General features: G+C 47.2%; 2 protein-coding genes and 1 non-coding gene across 13 annotated transcripts in view; 2 read left to right on the top strand and 1 right to left on the bottom strand.

Moving 5' to 3' along the window:
- Positions 1 to 9,268, bottom strand: part of STAG3 (STAG3 cohesin complex component) — a 27,501-nt gene extending 18,233 nt beyond the window's left edge. For 2 of the 10 annotated variants that reach the window (XM_077907966.1, XM_077907972.1), the window contains exons 1-8: positions 9,045 to 9,265; positions 8,269 to 8,430; positions 7,163 to 7,265; positions 6,666 to 6,782; positions 2,608 to 2,704; positions 1,703 to 1,779; positions 1,204 to 1,408; positions 499 to 650 (exon numbers count right to left, since the gene is read on the bottom strand). In XM_077907966.1, the coding sequence (XP_077764092.1) occupies positions 499 to 650; positions 1,204 to 1,408; positions 1,703 to 1,779; positions 2,608 to 2,704; positions 6,666 to 6,782; positions 7,163 to 7,265; positions 8,269 to 8,420 (903 nt within the window). In that variant the 5' untranslated portion in view covers positions 8,421 to 8,430; positions 9,045 to 9,265. Of the gene's footprint in view, positions 1 to 498; positions 651 to 1,203; positions 1,409 to 1,702; positions 1,780 to 2,607; positions 2,705 to 6,665; positions 6,783 to 7,162; positions 7,266 to 8,268; positions 8,431 to 9,044 lie in introns of all 10 variants that reach the window. The other 8 variants (XR_013385379.1, XM_077907967.1, XM_077907968.1 and 5 more) reach the window with 8 other exon arrangements.
- LOC144319811 (U6 spliceosomal RNA) lies at positions 3,908 to 4,011 on the top strand. The gene has a single exon (XR_013385522.1). It is a non-coding gene; the product is annotated as a U6 spliceosomal RNA (small nuclear RNA).
- GPC2 (glypican 2) lies at positions 8,755 to 16,590 on the top strand. 2 transcript variants are annotated; one of them, XM_077907997.1, is made up of 11 exons: positions 8,755 to 8,862; positions 9,754 to 10,079; positions 10,747 to 10,905; positions 11,254 to 11,576; positions 12,440 to 12,520; positions 13,502 to 13,664; positions 13,882 to 14,012; positions 14,239 to 14,448; positions 14,543 to 14,682; positions 14,769 to 14,944; positions 15,696 to 16,590. In XM_077907997.1, the coding sequence occupies exons 2-11, from the start codon at positions 9,914 to 9,916 to the stop codon at positions 15,944 to 15,946; spliced, it is 1,800 nt and encodes a 599-aa protein (XP_077764123.1). In that variant the 5' UTR covers positions 8,755 to 8,862; positions 9,754 to 9,913; the 3' UTR covers positions 15,947 to 16,590. The 2 variants fall into 2 exon arrangements, with proteins under 2 accessions (XP_077764123.1, XP_077764122.1); XM_077907996.1 differs by lacking the exon at positions 8,755 to 8,862 and having other exon boundaries at positions 9,319 to 10,079.

Here is a 16,590-nt window from a genome sequence, read left to right as displayed (position 1 = left end):
ACATAAGGCCACGGAACTAGTAGGTAATTGGAACAGAATTGAAACCCAGGAATGAGTGAAAGGCCTATTGCTTTCCAGTCCTTGAACAGTTGGCCTCCCTTGTCAGTGGCTGGCCATTAGTATTCCTGTGATGACCTGCAGACTGTATACTTGACCAGAAAATAAAAAGTTAACTCCTTGCACAAGATGCAAGCACAACACTTAAACACATTTTTGATAATGAACATAGACATGGAGACTAAGCAAAAGTGGAATTATGAGGAACTCTAAAGTTTATTCTAAATTAGAAATAATTCAATGAGCATACATTCCAGAAACAAGCGTCAGTGACATCTAACATTATGGCTCTATTAAGACCATCAGACCCCACTTTTCATGACCTGAAAACGTTGCATAGGGGCCTGTGTCTTAGCAAAGAGAAGTCCTCAGGCCCTCAAGGCAGCAGCACTGGATGGCAACTGGGAGAGAGGGAGAGAAGAGGCAGGAAACATTTCTTACTTCTTTGCGCTTCTCCAACAGGCTCTCTAGCCTCTCAGGTGCTCTCTGTCCTGGCCCCTTATTTCGTTCAGCCTCATACTGTCGCTGATTATTGTCTTTGTGCAGACTCAGCTGGAGGGCAACTCTTACCAGGGAGGTCATCAGCTTCATGGCTTTGAGCCAGAAAAAATAAGAAATGGGAATTATTACTTAGGTTGGAAGAGGGAGGATAGGTTCAAAAAGAAAGAAAAAAACCTTCTTGTGGTTCCAGTGGGAAGAGGAGGAAGAAGCAGGGAATGAGGCAGTTGGGGAAAACATACTATGACTGCTACCACCACTGCCACCAAAAACAGAAAAGGAAGGAAAAGAAAAAGAAAAGAGCAGTAAAAAATGAAAAGCTAGAGCAGAGTAACCCTAAAATCCGAAGACCTACTGTCCTGAATGGACATTTTTTCTCCCTCTTTTGGGCTTCATTTAATCCTCAGCATATTCCCAGATGAGCTATGGGAAACAAGTTAAAGCTGTTAATTGTCATTGTAACCCACTTTTTTTTTTTTTTAAATACCATACTACTAGTGAGAAACTTGATTGCAAGTTCAAGGTAAGAGAAACCTGGCCTTGAAGTAAAGGGCTAAGACAGAGGGGAAAAAAAAAAAAAAAAAGATTGGGACCAAAGAACAGAGGAAATCCCCCAGAGAACACTTAGAGACTCAAATGAGTGCTCACCCGCTAGGGTGCTGGTGTGACGGAAGGCCCGGACCTGGGAGTCCGAGAGGCCAGTGAGCAGGGAGATGAGGTTGTCCATGGGGAAGCCATCATAGAGAAGGCTATACTGGCACTGACAGACCAAGGTCTTCACAAACTCACAGAAGCTTCCCTGGAACTTCTTCCAGGATGGACCTGGTGCTGTCAGGGGATAGTCTCCTGAGTCCTACAGAAGGGTTTATGAAAAAGATGAGAAAAGTGTTACCACGTCTATGAAGCTGTAGGGACTCTGTATGTCAAAACCCAATAGTACAATAAAGATGTATCTTCGCTATACCTCATTCCCTGCTGTATTCAACTCTAGAAGCATATTGAGATAACACCTACAGGTCCCTTTTTCCCACAAGAAACTTAACTCCTTCCAAAAGCTATCCTATTTCCCAGAATCAGAAAAAGGGGGATAGTGGGCCTTGTATTTTGAAATAAGAGTGGCAAGAGGATCCTGATTGTCTTCCTCCACCTCATTAAATTGTTCTGTTAGGTGCCGGATGATCTCTGAATTGGACATCTTCTTGAACATCTCAGGTGTCACAATGCCTGAGGAATGGAGGAGATGAGATACTTAAGAGAAAGATAACAAGACACTGACCATTTACACATATACCTGAAGATGAGCTAGGGGAATATACTGAAAAGAGCGTAGGTGGGGAATCAGAAGACCTGAATCCTAGTTCTAAATCTGCTATAATCTGTGTATCTATTATAAAGTAACCTCTCTAGAGAACCCAAAGGAATCAAGAAATGGAAAGCAATAGAAAACAATGGTTAAAAAAACCCAAATGGGCATCTGGTTGGCTCAGTCGGTAAAGCACATGACTCTTGATCTTAAGCTAGTGAGTTCAAGCCCCACACTGAGCACGGAGCCTACTTAAAAAAAATTCCAACAAAAAATAAAGCAATAAAACTACACCAGTTCTGGATTCCTGTAATACTGCTTGCCTAGGATTATCTTGCCCCAATAAATTAGGTCATGACCTCTGAGGATGTGGAGGGCCCACAGCTTCAGTGGAAAAATATGGAAGGAAGTGGCTGAGAAATAAGGATAAATGATTATTTCATCTAGAGAAAGAAAGACTAAAAGGTGTCTAATAGTCTACTTTCAAATTTGTGAATATCATCTTCATCACATTAGTGTGATGAGTTATTTTTCCCCAAAGGGTCTTAGCTCCAAATCAACATAGTTCCCTTACTAATCACTTCCCTATTTACCAATCTACAATGTATTCAAATCAGTGAAACTTATCTCATGCTTTACCTTCTCTCTTTATTTAGGAAATACTTAGTCCCACTCATTTAAATGTAGCAAAAGTTTCATGACATAGGTACAGAGAGTTAAGGATTACAAAGGGATAGGAGTTTCCTCACCTTTACACCCACAAGATCGGATGAAAAAGTTAATAAGCTCCAGAAATCCTGCATCCTGGTCTTGCTTGTAGCTATCCAGCCACTCATCCACCAAAGACTAGGAAAATAAGATGGATGATTTCTGTTTCTGGCAATACGACAGACAGGAAATCCTATATGATTGTCCCAACTGAAACAGCAAAACTTCTGATTAAAATATTAAAAACATCTTTTAAAATGTATTGCTGAACCAGAATGAAAATGTAGAACTCCATGTAGACCAAAAATGAAGTGAAGGTATCAATCCTGGGAGATAAGAAAGATGATTTTTGCCCTAAGAGTTCTATTAAACACTGGGAATCCTGACTCTCTGTCCAGACGGCTGCATGGAATGTAGAGCATAGGATATAGAGCCTCTGGGTTTTCCAAGAAGAGAGATCTAAAAGGAGGCTTCTGCAATAAAGCTAGGTACTGCAAAAAGTCACATCATGAAAGCAGGAATGAGAAATGAACCTATAGTCAAGCCAGAAGGCAACAAGCAACAAAACCAGCTTGTTAGGACTAGTGTGGGGGTGGAGGGGAACAAAAGAATTCTCCCTTGAGAATTCATAACCATAAGTCAGGTCTCAGGTCCTGGATTTGCAGTCCAGATCTACATGACCTGTACGATCAGAATACTGTCAATCAGAGAATTTAATTCAAAATGAACCTGGAATGTCCCCAATTAACTACCAGAAGCAAGTGCAGATTCCTCTCTTAAAAACCTACCTGTAACCCGGGGCCCAAAGAATTCTAACAGATAGAGCTCCTAGAAAAATGAGCAGTTCCTCGTGAAACTTAGTAAAGAAATAAGGCACTGAAAATAAGAACTGGCAGGAAAAAACAGCGGAATTATATTCAGACTTCAAACATTAAAGTTATTACAGATTATAAATCATGCTATGAATAAAGAGATTGAAGCTTTAAAGTAGAGGCAAAGGACAATCATTTTTGAAAAAGGGCAAAAAGGGATGCCTGGGTGGCTCAGTAGTTGACTGTCTGTCTTTGGCTCAGGGCATGATCTCAGGGTCCTGGGATCAAGTCCCGCATCAGGCTCCCTGCAAGAAGCCTGCTTCTTCCTCCGCTTATGTCTCTCTCTCTCTGTGTGTCTCTCATGAATAAAGAAAATCTTTAAAAATAAAAAGAGAAAGATCTATAGAAGTGAAAAATACAATAAAATTCAAACTTCAACAAATGGATTAAAAGCAAATTGGACACAGCAAAACAAAAGATGAATGAACTGGAAGATTAAATGAAAGAAATTATCCAAAATTCAGCCTGGGTGCTCACTTCGGAGCACATATACTAAAATTGGAACGATACAGAAAATTAGTATGGCCCTTCCACAAGGATGACTCCCAAAATTCAGCCTGGAGACACTAACTGAAATACTGATAGAGCTACTAAGAGACAAGGAGAATAGAGGGAGAAGTTCTAATTGATGTCTAATTGAATTGCCGAAGTAGATAATGGAATGATAAAGGGACAGTATCTGAAGAGAATTTTCCACAGTTGTTGAAAGATATCTTCAGAACCTAGAAGCCAAAAGATTTCAAATATGACACATAAAAAGGAAATTTACATCTTTAAGCACTCTGTAAAACATCAGAACACAAAAAAATAACTCTCAAAAACAGTTAAGGCAAAAAGAGATCACTTAAAAAGTATTTACATGTCATGGCACTTACAAACAAAGCCATTTACAAATTAGATCTGACAAATAGGGGTGCCTGGGTGGCTCAGCAGTTAAGCATCTGCCTTCAGCTCAGGGTGTGATCCTGGAGTCCCAGGATGGAGTCCCACATTGGGCTCCCTGCATGGAGCCTGCTTCTCCCTCTGCCTATGTCTCTGCCTCTCTCTCTGTGTCTCTCTCATGAATAATAAATACAATCTTAAAAAAAAAAAAAAAAGATCTGCACAAATACATCAGAGCCCCTAGCCATATATGGGTCTTAAAACTAAACCAAATAAAAATTTAAGAATCCAGTTCCTCAGTCACATCAGTCACACTTGTAAGTACTCAAGAGCCACATGTGGCTAGTGGATACTATATTAATGATGATACATAACATTTCCATCATTACAACATGTTGTACTAGACAGCGCTAACTTAGATGGCAGCTGGCCTTCAGCAGCAACAAATGAAGTCAGAAGGCAGTGGAATAATCTTTTCAATGTGAAAAGACAGAAAATTTTCATCTTAGGATTCTATACCCAGCAAATAACCTTTCAAGAACAGGAATAAAAGACATTTCATACAAGAAAAAAAAAAGAGTTTGCTAGTAAACTACCTAAAGGAAAATTTAAAGGATAAACTTGAACAGCAAGAGAGTGAATTTGTATTAAAGATGTGAGAAACAATGATAAGCAAAATGATAAAAATGTAAATACAAATACTGTATAAACAGTAATGTCTAATTTGTTGGAAAAAGGAAAATAGACATAAATAAAACACTACAAGACAGCGTGAAAACTTGCAGGGGCAATTAGAATTAAAGTGTGCTTAGGTCCTTATAGAAGACAAAAACCAAAAGCAAGCAAAGAAAGAAGAAACAGAAAAGGTAAAATAAAGCAAAAGTACATAAAATGATAGAAATAAATTCATATGTACCAATAGTGACAATACATGTAAATCAATCAAACTCTCTTGTTAAAAGAGAGATTAACAAAACGGATAAAAGAACATAATTTAGATATATGCTATATGCAGAAGACAGACTCCAAACATACATAGAAAGACTGGAGACAAAAAGGTAAAAAGAAGAGTGCCTGGCTGGCTCAGTCAGTAAAGCATGTGACTCTTAATCTCAGGGTTGTGAATTTGAGCCCCAAGTTGGGTGGAGAGGGTCCTTAAATATAAAGTCTTAGGAAAAAAGTATAGAAAAAGATATTAAGCAAATACTAATAAAAATAAGCTAATGTGGATTATATTTATAAAAAACAATTTTTGTCTTAAAATATAAAAAGTGACAATACATAACAAAGGTTCAATTTACTAGGCAACAAACACTCAAAATATTTAAGACAAAGATAGATGTGAATACAAAAGTAGTAACTAAAAAGATCATCTTTGTGGATTTTAATACATCTCTCTGTAATTGACATACCAGACCAACACCAAACAAAAACCTGAAAACCTAGTAGAAATATCAAAGAAGTATCATTTCACTGTGAAATAGCTTTGGAAATGAAGTAAATGCAAAATCATAAAGCTAGTCTCCATAAGTTTCAAAGACATTTTCTGACTACAATGCAATAAAGTTAGAAATCAATAATGAAAAAACATATATAGAAAATTCCTTATGTATGAAAACATAGACTGTTCCAGAAACTATAAAAATCTACAGTACACAATATGACTAAATCTCAAACAATCAAAATAAGTCACAGAAGACTACACAAAAATGGTTCATTTATTTAAAGAACTCATTCACTGGTGACAAAAAATATAATGAAAGACAGTGGAATGATTAACAGAAAATTAACTCTAGAAGTTATTTCTGGGTGGTGAGGGGACTGTGTGGGCCAGATGGAGAAAAGATATACTATGACACTATTAATGTTTCATTTCTTGAGCTGAGATTAGCGATCCGAGTGATCAAATTTTCTTTAAAACTATATATGAGCTTTCTACACTTTTAGATGGTATCAGAATTACAAAACAATTATGGAAAAAAATTCAGGGAGGGAAAGAAGAATTAGATGTAACTGTTAACGTGGAGCTAAAACATGACAAGAGTGAACAAGCTGCCACCCATATCCATGATTTCTCTCTAGATTATCCAATGCCACTGCTTGCCTCCTGTCTCGATTTCTATCCTGTTCTGTGATACTTTTAGGAAAGAAGCATTCTCTCACACCCAAGGTCTCCCTTATGACATTCCAAGGATTCATTCCATGGTCTTAGCTCTGTCTCCTGATATATGTTATACTCCTTAATTGTCCACATTAGATCAGTTTTGTAAACATTTGCCCTTATCTTTCTACCCTACAAGATGGTAAGATGGTATCAAGAAACAGAGGGCGAGACAATGTTTTACCTGCATGTCACTTTTGGCAGCTTTCACAGCATCAAAGAGATCAATGGCTGGTGGCTCTGAGTCTTTCTGGCCATGACCACATACCATTTGGGACCCCTTCTTTGGATGTTTTGCCACCTAGTAAGAATAAAGGAATATTTTTAGGCAAAGTGATATTAACACTTGCTCTCATAACTGTCACACAAGTAGGCTTAAACCGCCAATTTCACAGCAGAATCTGAGTTACTGAGATCTGAAATAACTAATTCTTACATTGTCAACTTTATTATTGTTCTCCTTTTAAAAATCCCCTCAGGCCCATTCCTGTTCCTCTATATCCCTAATGCTGTTCTTTTATTCTTTTCTCTTCAAAATTTACCTTCTTCATACTTGTGTCCCTTAACACTTTTTAATAAAAATTTGTCCTTTCATCAAACTTATCACCTGAGCCTTTTCTAGGTTTTCTTTTGATGCTTCCCAGACCAGGTTCAAAACCAAAACAAAACCAAATGACTCACTGGGGTTGTTTTGAGTGGTCGTTTTGCTGCTCTCTTCTTCACGTTGCGCCTCAGGTGCTCTTCAAAGTCACTGCCTTCATCAGCTGATAAAGAATCACTATCCCTATGAGGGAGTATGGTTCTTTTTAGATACAAAATCCCAGTCCCTCCATATAAAAGGGCAAATGAATCATAATTTCTTTGTAACTATAGCCCCCTTTCCATGGGAAAAAAAATTGAGATTTTTCTAAAGAAATTTGTTTACTGTTAACAGAATGGATACAAAATCTTAGAAGAAAACTAACTTGAAAAAAGCAATGAAGATTAAAAATGAAAAACTGAGGTGGGGGAAAGGACAACCCTTTCCGAACATTCTCTCTGAATAAAAAAAATATATATATATATATTCGCTTAAGCAGGGAGAGAGAAAAATCAGCATGGCTCAGGAAGTCATTATTCATGCCTAAACTGGAGATTAATATGTGCCTATAGTTAAATTTCGCCTCTTGAAACAAGTTCACAAGTATTATTTAGAGTTAAGTTTATAACATAGATATAATCTGGCCCCCAGTAGTAGCACTGATAGATATGTCAGAGGAAGCCAATTAAAAAATAACCAGGAGATAAATCAGATCTTGTATGAGGTTATTTTTTTTCCTGGAAAGATAAAAAAATATATATATTACTAAAACCTTCACAAAGTAAGCTCATAGATAAGGACAGACCAATCTGTTTATAAAACTCCCCAAATGAACATGACACACCAACTAACAAGTATATACTACTTGTTAGGAAACAAATAAAGAACCCTTTACTTGTCCTCCTCCACCTCCTGGCTCTGGACAGAGGCTGTACATGTTGAATATACAAATGTATTCAAGAAAGGTCTAAAAGAGCTGGATGGTAGGTTTAGAAAAAGATATATTATTTTTGCTGCCTACAACATACAAGGTAGGAAAAAGAAAAAAACAAACAAACAAAAAAACAGCCAGTAGAGCTGGAGAGGATCACTATTCTGAACCAGTAAGCTTCTCTTATATTTCCAGAGTCAAAGGCATACAGAGGGGAAAGCTGCCCGCACTGGAGAAAGTCGCGCAATGCAACAAGTTCTCACCAACTCCACTCACCCCTGTGACGCCTGGTCTGAGTCCCTGTCACCATAGGGCACACTGACGGATGAACTGGAGGACGCAGAAAAGCCCCTCTGACCACCTCCTGCTGTTCTCCGCAGCGGGGAGGACACCCTGCTTGGGGAGGAGGAGGACCGCAGCGTAGGCATGCTGGTCTAGCTGCAGGAGAGAGAGGAGAGGGCCTCTAGGCCACCACGTCTCCAGCCTCGGCCACAACCATCCCCTTTCCCTCCAAGGGACTGCTCTGCCACTCGGGGTTGGGGTGCGGGCGCACAAAAAAATGGCAAGAGTCTTGCCCTAAGGCATCAGGGGTTCAGAGACACCACAGACCCACGGACGCTGGTTGGGAGTCGCTCTCTGCAGACATCCCTCTCTGCAGGCGTCCAAGTGTCGACTGCCAGCTCCTGCCTGCGCGCTACAAATAAAAACCCAAAAGACAAAAAGGACTCCATCTTTCATTTTCAGGCTGGCGCCTGATTCCACATGGAATGGTATGGAAAGCGCTTAACGATCTGGGGCGCGGCCGCCATTAGAACAGGGCTAGAAACGCTGAATGAGTAAAGGCAATCGCATTCTCAGACCCATCCTGCGGTAAGTGGGCTGAGGGGCTTCCTAACCATTCAAAACAGTGGCTATCAGTCTCTTAAGGGCTGGGGCTAAGGGTTCCTGGCCTCTGGGAAGAAAGCCACTGAGGCATGGAAGAGGGCAGTTCCTCTCCTCAGGGCTGGGAGGGCGGGGAGAGGGCCTATTCTTGGGTCCAAGAGGAGTCTCACTGAGCCCAGAAGGGCGACGTCTGGATGGGCAGCGATGAGGAAAGAGCACTGCTTCGGGTCCTTCGGGGTTGTCCCGTCACCCCACCTCCACGACAGGCGCCAGCGGCTTCTCTTCCGAGGGAAGGGGAGAAGGGGGGGTGGAGGAATCTAGAAAAACGCGGGAAGGCACGAGGCACGTGTGCGCAGGCGCGAGCTCAACGGCTCGTCCCACTGCTGGTAATTGTCGCGAGGCTTGAGCGTGCACAAGCTCGTGTTCACCACGTTCCAGTCACGCTACTCCAGCAGCCTCGTGCGCGCAGCCTCTTCGGCGGGCCGCCCCGTCACATGGGCTCGGGCGCGGAAACCACCTGCTTTAGCCCTGCTCCACCCCGGTCCCGCCCCCTCTGCCCCCAATTTCTCCCTCCATTGGCCGGGCTTCGTATTTGGGTAGTTGTAGCCCCTTCAGTCTGGTTTCTCAACTGCTATAGGCTGAGTTCCACCGAGGCCCCGCCTTTCGAGTCAGATAGCCACGCCCCCAAGAAAGGCTACGCCCCTCCCCCACCAGCCTCCTTAGTTCCGCGGAGTACCGCCCCCCTGCCGAGCTTCCCCACTACATTGGCTTAATTTCTCCCTCGGCCCCGCCCCTGAGGCCCGCTCTTTACCATTATTGGCGGGGCCTTGCCTCGGACCCCGCCCCCTGTCCGGCTCCCCGCTCCCATTGTCTCCGCAGATGCCGCTTGGTCCAGCTATCGTGCTCGGGATTCAGTTTTCCGAGGTCGCGCTCTTTCTCTGGCCGGCGGAGCGGTGCGTCGGCAGAGAACCGGATTCCCGAGTTCGGGCTGTTCTCTCCTTCTTGGGACACACTTTGCTGAACCAGGTCGGCAGCAGCTATGTCCGCTCTGCGATCTCTTCTGCTTCTGCTGCTGTCTCTGTGTCCCGGTCCTGGTCCTGGACTTGGGAGCGAGGCAAAGGTCACCCGGAGTTGCATTGAGACCCGGCAGGTGCTGGGGGCCCGGGGATATAGCTTAAGCCTACTCCCTCCCGCCCTGATTTCAGGTGAGGAGAAAGAGCAAGACTAGAGAATTGGGGGAGCGGGAGGGGGCGGGGGCGGCTCCTCCCCAGTTCACAATAACTCTCCTCCTTTTCAGAATGACCGTTATCATAATCTTTTCATGCCATAGTCATGAGAGTAGTGTTTCTTCTGAACTTACCAGGATCACGATAACCCTCCTGTTCACATAATAGGTTTCTTACTCCACCCCCACCCTAGGAATCCCTTTTTAGTAATTAGCACCCCCCGCCCCGTGTTTCTTTCTTCATAGCTCAATCTGTCCCCCTCGCTATTTCTAAGAGCCCCTTCAATGATAATACTTTCTTGCTTACCTAGTAACCCCACCCCTCCAATCCCCATTCTTCTCATAGACGCTGTCCTGTGAGTCCTTAGCGGCCTGGAGTGTGCAATATTGGGGAGGGTGACCTGAGGACACTGATCACTAATTTGGCCCATTACTATTTGATCCCATGGCTAATGGCAGTGGACTTGAGATGGGTGAGGGGACAATAAGGAGGGGATAGAGTCAGGTGGGGATGAGGCAGAGACAATAGAAAAGAGACCAGACAGGTAGAAGAGAAAGGGTAGCCCCCCCCCTTACAGACAGAAGAGGGAAGGGATTTCATGAAAGCACTCCCGCCACCCCCATTGCTCTATGTCTCCTCTGTGCAGGTGAACACCTCCGGATCTGCCCCCAGGAGTACACCTGCTGTTCCAGTGAGATAGAGCAGAGGCTGACTTGGGACACTGAGGCCACCTTCCGAGGCCTGGTGGAAGAGAACGGCTCATTCCTGGTTCACACACTGGCCTCCCGGCACAGAAAATTTGATGGTGAGGACTTAGGGTCTCTAAACCTGGTTTGACACCTCACACCTCCTCTCTGCACTCATGATCCCAGTAAACATCCTGTCTCCACCCTCTAATCCATCCCTGTGGCATCCTAACCCTGGCTTAGCCCCCCTTCACTCTCACCCCCAGGCTCTCTCCAGGATCAGTGCCCCCCCCCCCCCCACCGCCCTTCCCTCAGTCTTCCCAGGTCTCTAAGAGTTCCTGAGGCTCTAACTCACTTGTCTTTTTTCCAGTCTTCCCTTCCTGGCTCTTCCTGCCCCTGCCCTTTCAATTTTCCATCCTTCCCTGGCCTCACCCCATCTCACACCCCTTTCTCCACATTTGCCACAGAGATTTTTCGGGAGATGCTCTTGTCATCTGAGCACTCTCTGGCCCTGCTCTTCCATCGCTCCTTCGGCCACCTGTATTCTCAGCACGCCCCCGTATTCAGTGGCCTGTTCTCTCGGCTGCGGGACTACTATGAGAGGTCCGGTGAGGGGTTAGATGACGCTTTGGTGGATTTCTGGGCACAGCTCCTGGAGAGATTGTTCCCCCTGCTGCATCCACAGTACATCTTCTCCCCTGACTACCTGTTTTGCCTCACTCGCCTCGCCTCCTCTGCTGATGACTCTCTGAAGCCTTTTGGGGACATACCCCGCCGCCTCTACCTGCAGGTGAGAGGCCCCAAAGACTGAGCTTCAGCCACCTCTGACCTGGTGACTTCTGAGCTGTGCACCACTCACCCCCAACTCAGTGAACACCCCCATGTCCCAGTCACCCCTGACCTGGTGATCTCCCCCATCCTGCATGACAGCCATCTCTGACCTGATGACCCCTATCTTGAGCCCCAGTCCCCTCCTCCTAACCCAGTGTTCTTTGATCTCCTTTAATTGGGTACCCTTTCACTCTCATTCTGTGCCCTAGTTTCACACAAGTCCCTGACCCACTCACCTGTTCTTGGCCCCAGCCACCTTTCTGCCAACTGCTCCCCAATCCAAATATCTTGATTTCCTCTGGTTCAACTAACCATGAATTAGGCACCTAATGAGACAGACTTTCATTTATGGTATCTCATTTAATTATCATAATTCTTCAAGGGAGATGGTAGTATCCCTATTCTATGGATAAGAAAGCTGAGCCTCCCAGAAGTTAAGGTCTTATAGCCAGTAAGTGGTAGAGGTGTATCTCTGGTGTAAGATGATGGGCAGGGTGTATCTCTGGTGTGAGATACACCTTTGGCTTCCAGTTCATTGCTTATTTGGATACACCGTCCCTCTATCACTCAGCCCTCAGCCCTATAAATCACAATTGCTCTGTTTCTTCCCAAACCCAGTTCCCCTTTATCCTTCTGGACTATAATTCCTTTGAGCCTTTTGAACCTGCTTCCCTGTACCACCTGGCACTCCTAACAATGCTGCCATTAACTCCACAAACCTAATCCCCGCTGCTTATGCCCTTGGTATAGTCTCTTGGCTCCAGTCTTGACTGAACCATGACTGACCCTGTGGTTTCTCTCACCTTCTCTCCTCTATCCCAGATAACCCGGGCCCTGGTGGCCGCCCGGGCCTTTATCCAGGGCCTGGAGACCGGAAGAGATGTGGTCAGCGAAGCACTTAAGGTTAGAAGGGGCCTGAGTGTGGGCAGGGCCCAGGGAGGGAGAGGTAGAAGAGAGGCCCTATGAGGAAGAGTCAAGTGCCAGCTGGAGAGGTCTGAGGCCTTTCCGTGTCAGTCCTGGATACACCAGTAACCAGGATAAAGCAGGAAGGAGGGGCCCTTGAGCCATGACCCATGACCTTGTGCCATTCTGTAACCCTTTTCTGCCCTCTGAGACAACCCCCTTCCCAGCCCTCCCCACCCCTGCCAGCCTCTGGTTGCCTGCTCATCTCCAGAGCAGCCTGAAATTGAAGTACTATTCCCCCACCCCATGTCCCACGGGACTCCTTAATAACTCCGCCTTCCTGGTACTGAAGGCCAGATTCCTGCTTTGGCCTTTATTTATCTATTTTTTTAAGATTTTATTTATTTTTTTGAGAAAGAAAGGGAGAGGCAGGGGGAGGGGCAGAGGGAGAGGGAGAGGCAGGCTCCCTGCAGAGAAGGGAGCCCTACCCAGGGCTCAATCCCAGGACCCTGGGATCATGATCTGAGCCAAAGGCAGAAGCTTAACTAGCTGAGCCACCCAGCTGCCCCTGCCTTGGCCTTTAAATCCCTCTTTTCACCACCCATTTTCTCCCTGACCTCTCAGCCTTACATCCTGCATCCCCAGTCTCCTCTCTTCTCAGCCACAATGGGCTCACTCTTCTCAACCTTTTCTCAGACCTCTCCTCCCACTGCCTCTCTAATTCCATCCCTCCCTCTCCCCCAAAAGATGGTATCTGTAGCCTGGCCCCTAAGAAACTTCCTTATCAGACGTGTGACTGTCTTGAGGTCTTACCTGTTGCCACATGGGGTCACCAACTCTACACAATCACATCCAGCTCTCCACAGAGAGCCTGGGGGCGGGGGAGGGGGGGGATGTTTGATTTCTCTCTGTCCAGCACCAAGTTTGGCTGAGTGCAGTCACTTTGTTTGCGAATAACACAGTCCTGGTATCTGCCCCCAGGTGCCAATGTCTGAAGGTTGCAAGCGGGCTGTGATGCGTCTGACTGGCTGTCCCCTTTGTCGGGGCGTCCCCTCACTGCCACCCTGCCGGGGCTTCTGCTTCAATGTGGCCAATGGCTGTCTCCGAAACCAGGGACTGGACCCTGACTGGGAGGCCTATTTAGGTGAGGGGATTCAGGAGGGCTTGAGAGGGCTGTTTGTGTTTGGGATGCCTTGGGGTGGACTGTGGAGAGTTGTAAACCTTGTTGAGTTGAGAGACTGTTCTCATGTGAGGTTTCCCTATCCAACACCTTGTTCCTTCTCTCCAAGACCCAGGTTGGGATTTGTGGGAATATGATAGTTTCCTCATGACCCACTTTCTCTTTCTTCCTCTTCTTCAAGATGCTCTCCTGTTACTGGCTGAGAAGCTCCAGGGTTCTTTTTCTTTTGAGCTGGCAGCCCGATCCATTGGGCTGAAGATCTCGGAAGCTTTGATGTATCTGCAGGACAATAGTGTGGCAGTGTCAGCCCAGGTATGGGGGCCATGAGAAGAGTGGGAATGTCAGCCTGAGGAGGGGGGAAGACAGTGTGGGGGTATCAGATGGAATACCAGAGAGATGAGTGGAGGTAAGGGCCTGAAGTGGGGAGACAGATTGGGGTGTCAGGGAGACCGGCATGTTGGGAGTGGGGACACTGTGGCTCTCACCGCCGGATGACTTGGCGGTGGGGGGGGGGGGGTTCCTCTTCCTTGTGCCTTAGGTGTTTCAACAATGTGGGAACCCCGAACGGATACTGGCCCGGACCCGCCGAGCCCCACCCCCGCAGGAAGAGGTGGGCCGCTTCTGGACCCCGCCGGCTGCTGCGGGGGCAGCGGCGGCGGCTGCACCGGCGGGGGCGGGGGCGGGGGCGGGGGCGGGGGCGGAGGAGGAGAGGCCCACCACCACAGCGAGCACCAGCATGAACCGCCTGGTGAGTGCGTGGCGGGAGGCGGCGGCGGGGGGACCTGGGGGACGGCAAGTGGGGGGCGCGTGCTCCAGCCCAGCCGCGCTCTCTGCTCGCCCAGGTGTGGGAGCTCCGCGAGCGGCTAGGCCGGGCGAGGGGCTTCTGGGCCGGGCTGCCCACGACGGTGTGCGGGGACCCCCGCATGGCGGCGGACATCTCTCAGGAGGCGGCACCCTGCTGGACCGGAGCTGGGCGGGGCCGGTGAGACCGGGCGTCGGCGGGCGGGCCGGGGGCGACTGCGGGTCGGCCGGGCCGGGCGGGAGCCTTCGGGGCTGCTCTGCCCGCAGGTACTTGTCGCCCGTGGTCGGGATCTCCCCGACCGAGCAGCTCGACAACCCAGAGATGGAGAAGGAAGACTCGGGCTCCGACCTCCAGACGCGGAGGCGGCGGCTGCAGCTCCGGGCGGCCACGACCAGGATGAAGGTGGCCGCGCTGGGACGCGACCTGGAACTGGAAGACTGGGGTGAGAGCCCCGGCGCCTCCAGGGCTTCGCCGCTCGCGCCTCTCGGCGGCCGGCCCCGGCCCCGGCCCCGGCCCCGCCCCGCCCCGCCCCGCCCCGCCCACTGCCTTCCGAGCCCCTCCCCTCGCATCTCCCCTCGGTTCTTCTCTCTTTCTCTTCTTTGAAAACTCGCTAACTGAACGCTCACCTCAAAGGCGAGGGGTAGAAGGCCGATGATAGGTCTCCCTCCTTGAGTCCACTCTTACAGAATAGGGGGGAGCCTCTGAGAGCCAACAAAAAAGGCTACGGGTTGTTGGGGAGGGTGACCATCCTGAGGGAAGTGGGAAAGCCCAGTGGGGGGCCATTGGGTTGGCTCCCAAGATAGAGATTACCGGAGAAGCAAGGCACAGAAGGACGTTCATTTTTCTCTCCTACTGTTTGTCCATCTCTGTCTCTCATCGTCTCTCTTTCACCACCCCTCTACCTGTTGCTTCTGTGTGCATCTGTTGCCTTTTTCCATGTATTCTCTCTCCCTATCTTTCTGTTCTGTCTTATTGTCCCTTGTCTTTCATTCCTATATCTGTCTGATTTCTCTCCTTGCCTTCTTGTCACTTTCTCCCTTCTCCCAGCTTCCACCTACATACCTGTGTCTCTCTCTCCCCTCTCTTCTCGTCTGTTTTTAATCTCAAATTGTCTTCCCCCCTGTTTACATCTCTCTCTCTCTGACTCCTACTGCCTCTCTTTCCCAACCCTACTGATCCTCTCCTTCCTGCAGATGAGGACGCCAGCGGTTCTGGAGAGGGACAGCACTATGCAGATGACTGGATGGCTGGGGCAGCAGCTGTGGCACCCCCAGCCCGGCTGCCTCGCCCTCCTCGAAGGGATGTTAGTGGGGGCAGAGGAGGAGGTGTCCTTGTCCGCCACAACCAGGGCAGGAGCAGGACTGGGGGGACATCTGTTGGTTTTCACACCCAACCCATTCTCATTCTCTTCCTCTCAGCCCTGGCCCTGCTTGGACCAAGATAACAGGGGAGGGGTGCCCTAGCATCAGAAGGGTTCATGGTCCATCCCCTCCACCCCCGGCCGCTCGGCTGGATCTGGGGAGGAATCAAAGGGGGATGCAGACAGATAGAGAAAGGGACTTTTTGGGTGAATGGCTGGGGCCCCAAATCCAGATTATCATTGGTGGGTTGGGGGTAGGTGGGTGGGTGGGTGGTGTTCATGATATTTATTTTTTCATTTACGATCTGGGAAGGAGGGGCTGGGGCTATTTATTTAGGAAGGAGGTGTACTTTTCAACCTCAACCTCTATGTTGGGCCATTTGTCAGCCTCAAAAAGGAAAAAGGGAAGAATTTTAGAGTTGCAGTTGGGGATGGGATTTGAAGGAAGTTGGAAGTGGGGAGGGATGGGGCACCTGATCTCAAAGGGATAAAGCTGGGTGCTGATGGGGTGCAGGGCAGGGGACTGGGGTGTATATGAATAGGATGTCAGGATCTGTGGGCTGTTTCTGTGTTTTCTCAGTATCAATTTCTTAAACTAAAATACCAAAAAGAAAAAAAAAGACTCATCTCATGATCTCTGTCATCCACATCCTTCACAAACTTCCACATTTCATATTTCAGTGTTGGATTCAGTATCTGTTCTACAAATAAACAGCTAATTTATTGGA

The sequence above is a fragment of the Canis aureus genome, chromosome 8, assembly GCF_053574225.1.
Source record: "Canis aureus isolate CA01 chromosome 8, VMU_Caureus_v.1.0, whole genome shotgun sequence".
Classification (NCBI taxonomy): domain Eukaryota; kingdom Metazoa; phylum Chordata; class Mammalia; order Carnivora; family Canidae; genus Canis; species Canis aureus.
This window is presented reverse-complemented; position numbering and strand designations above follow the sequence as displayed.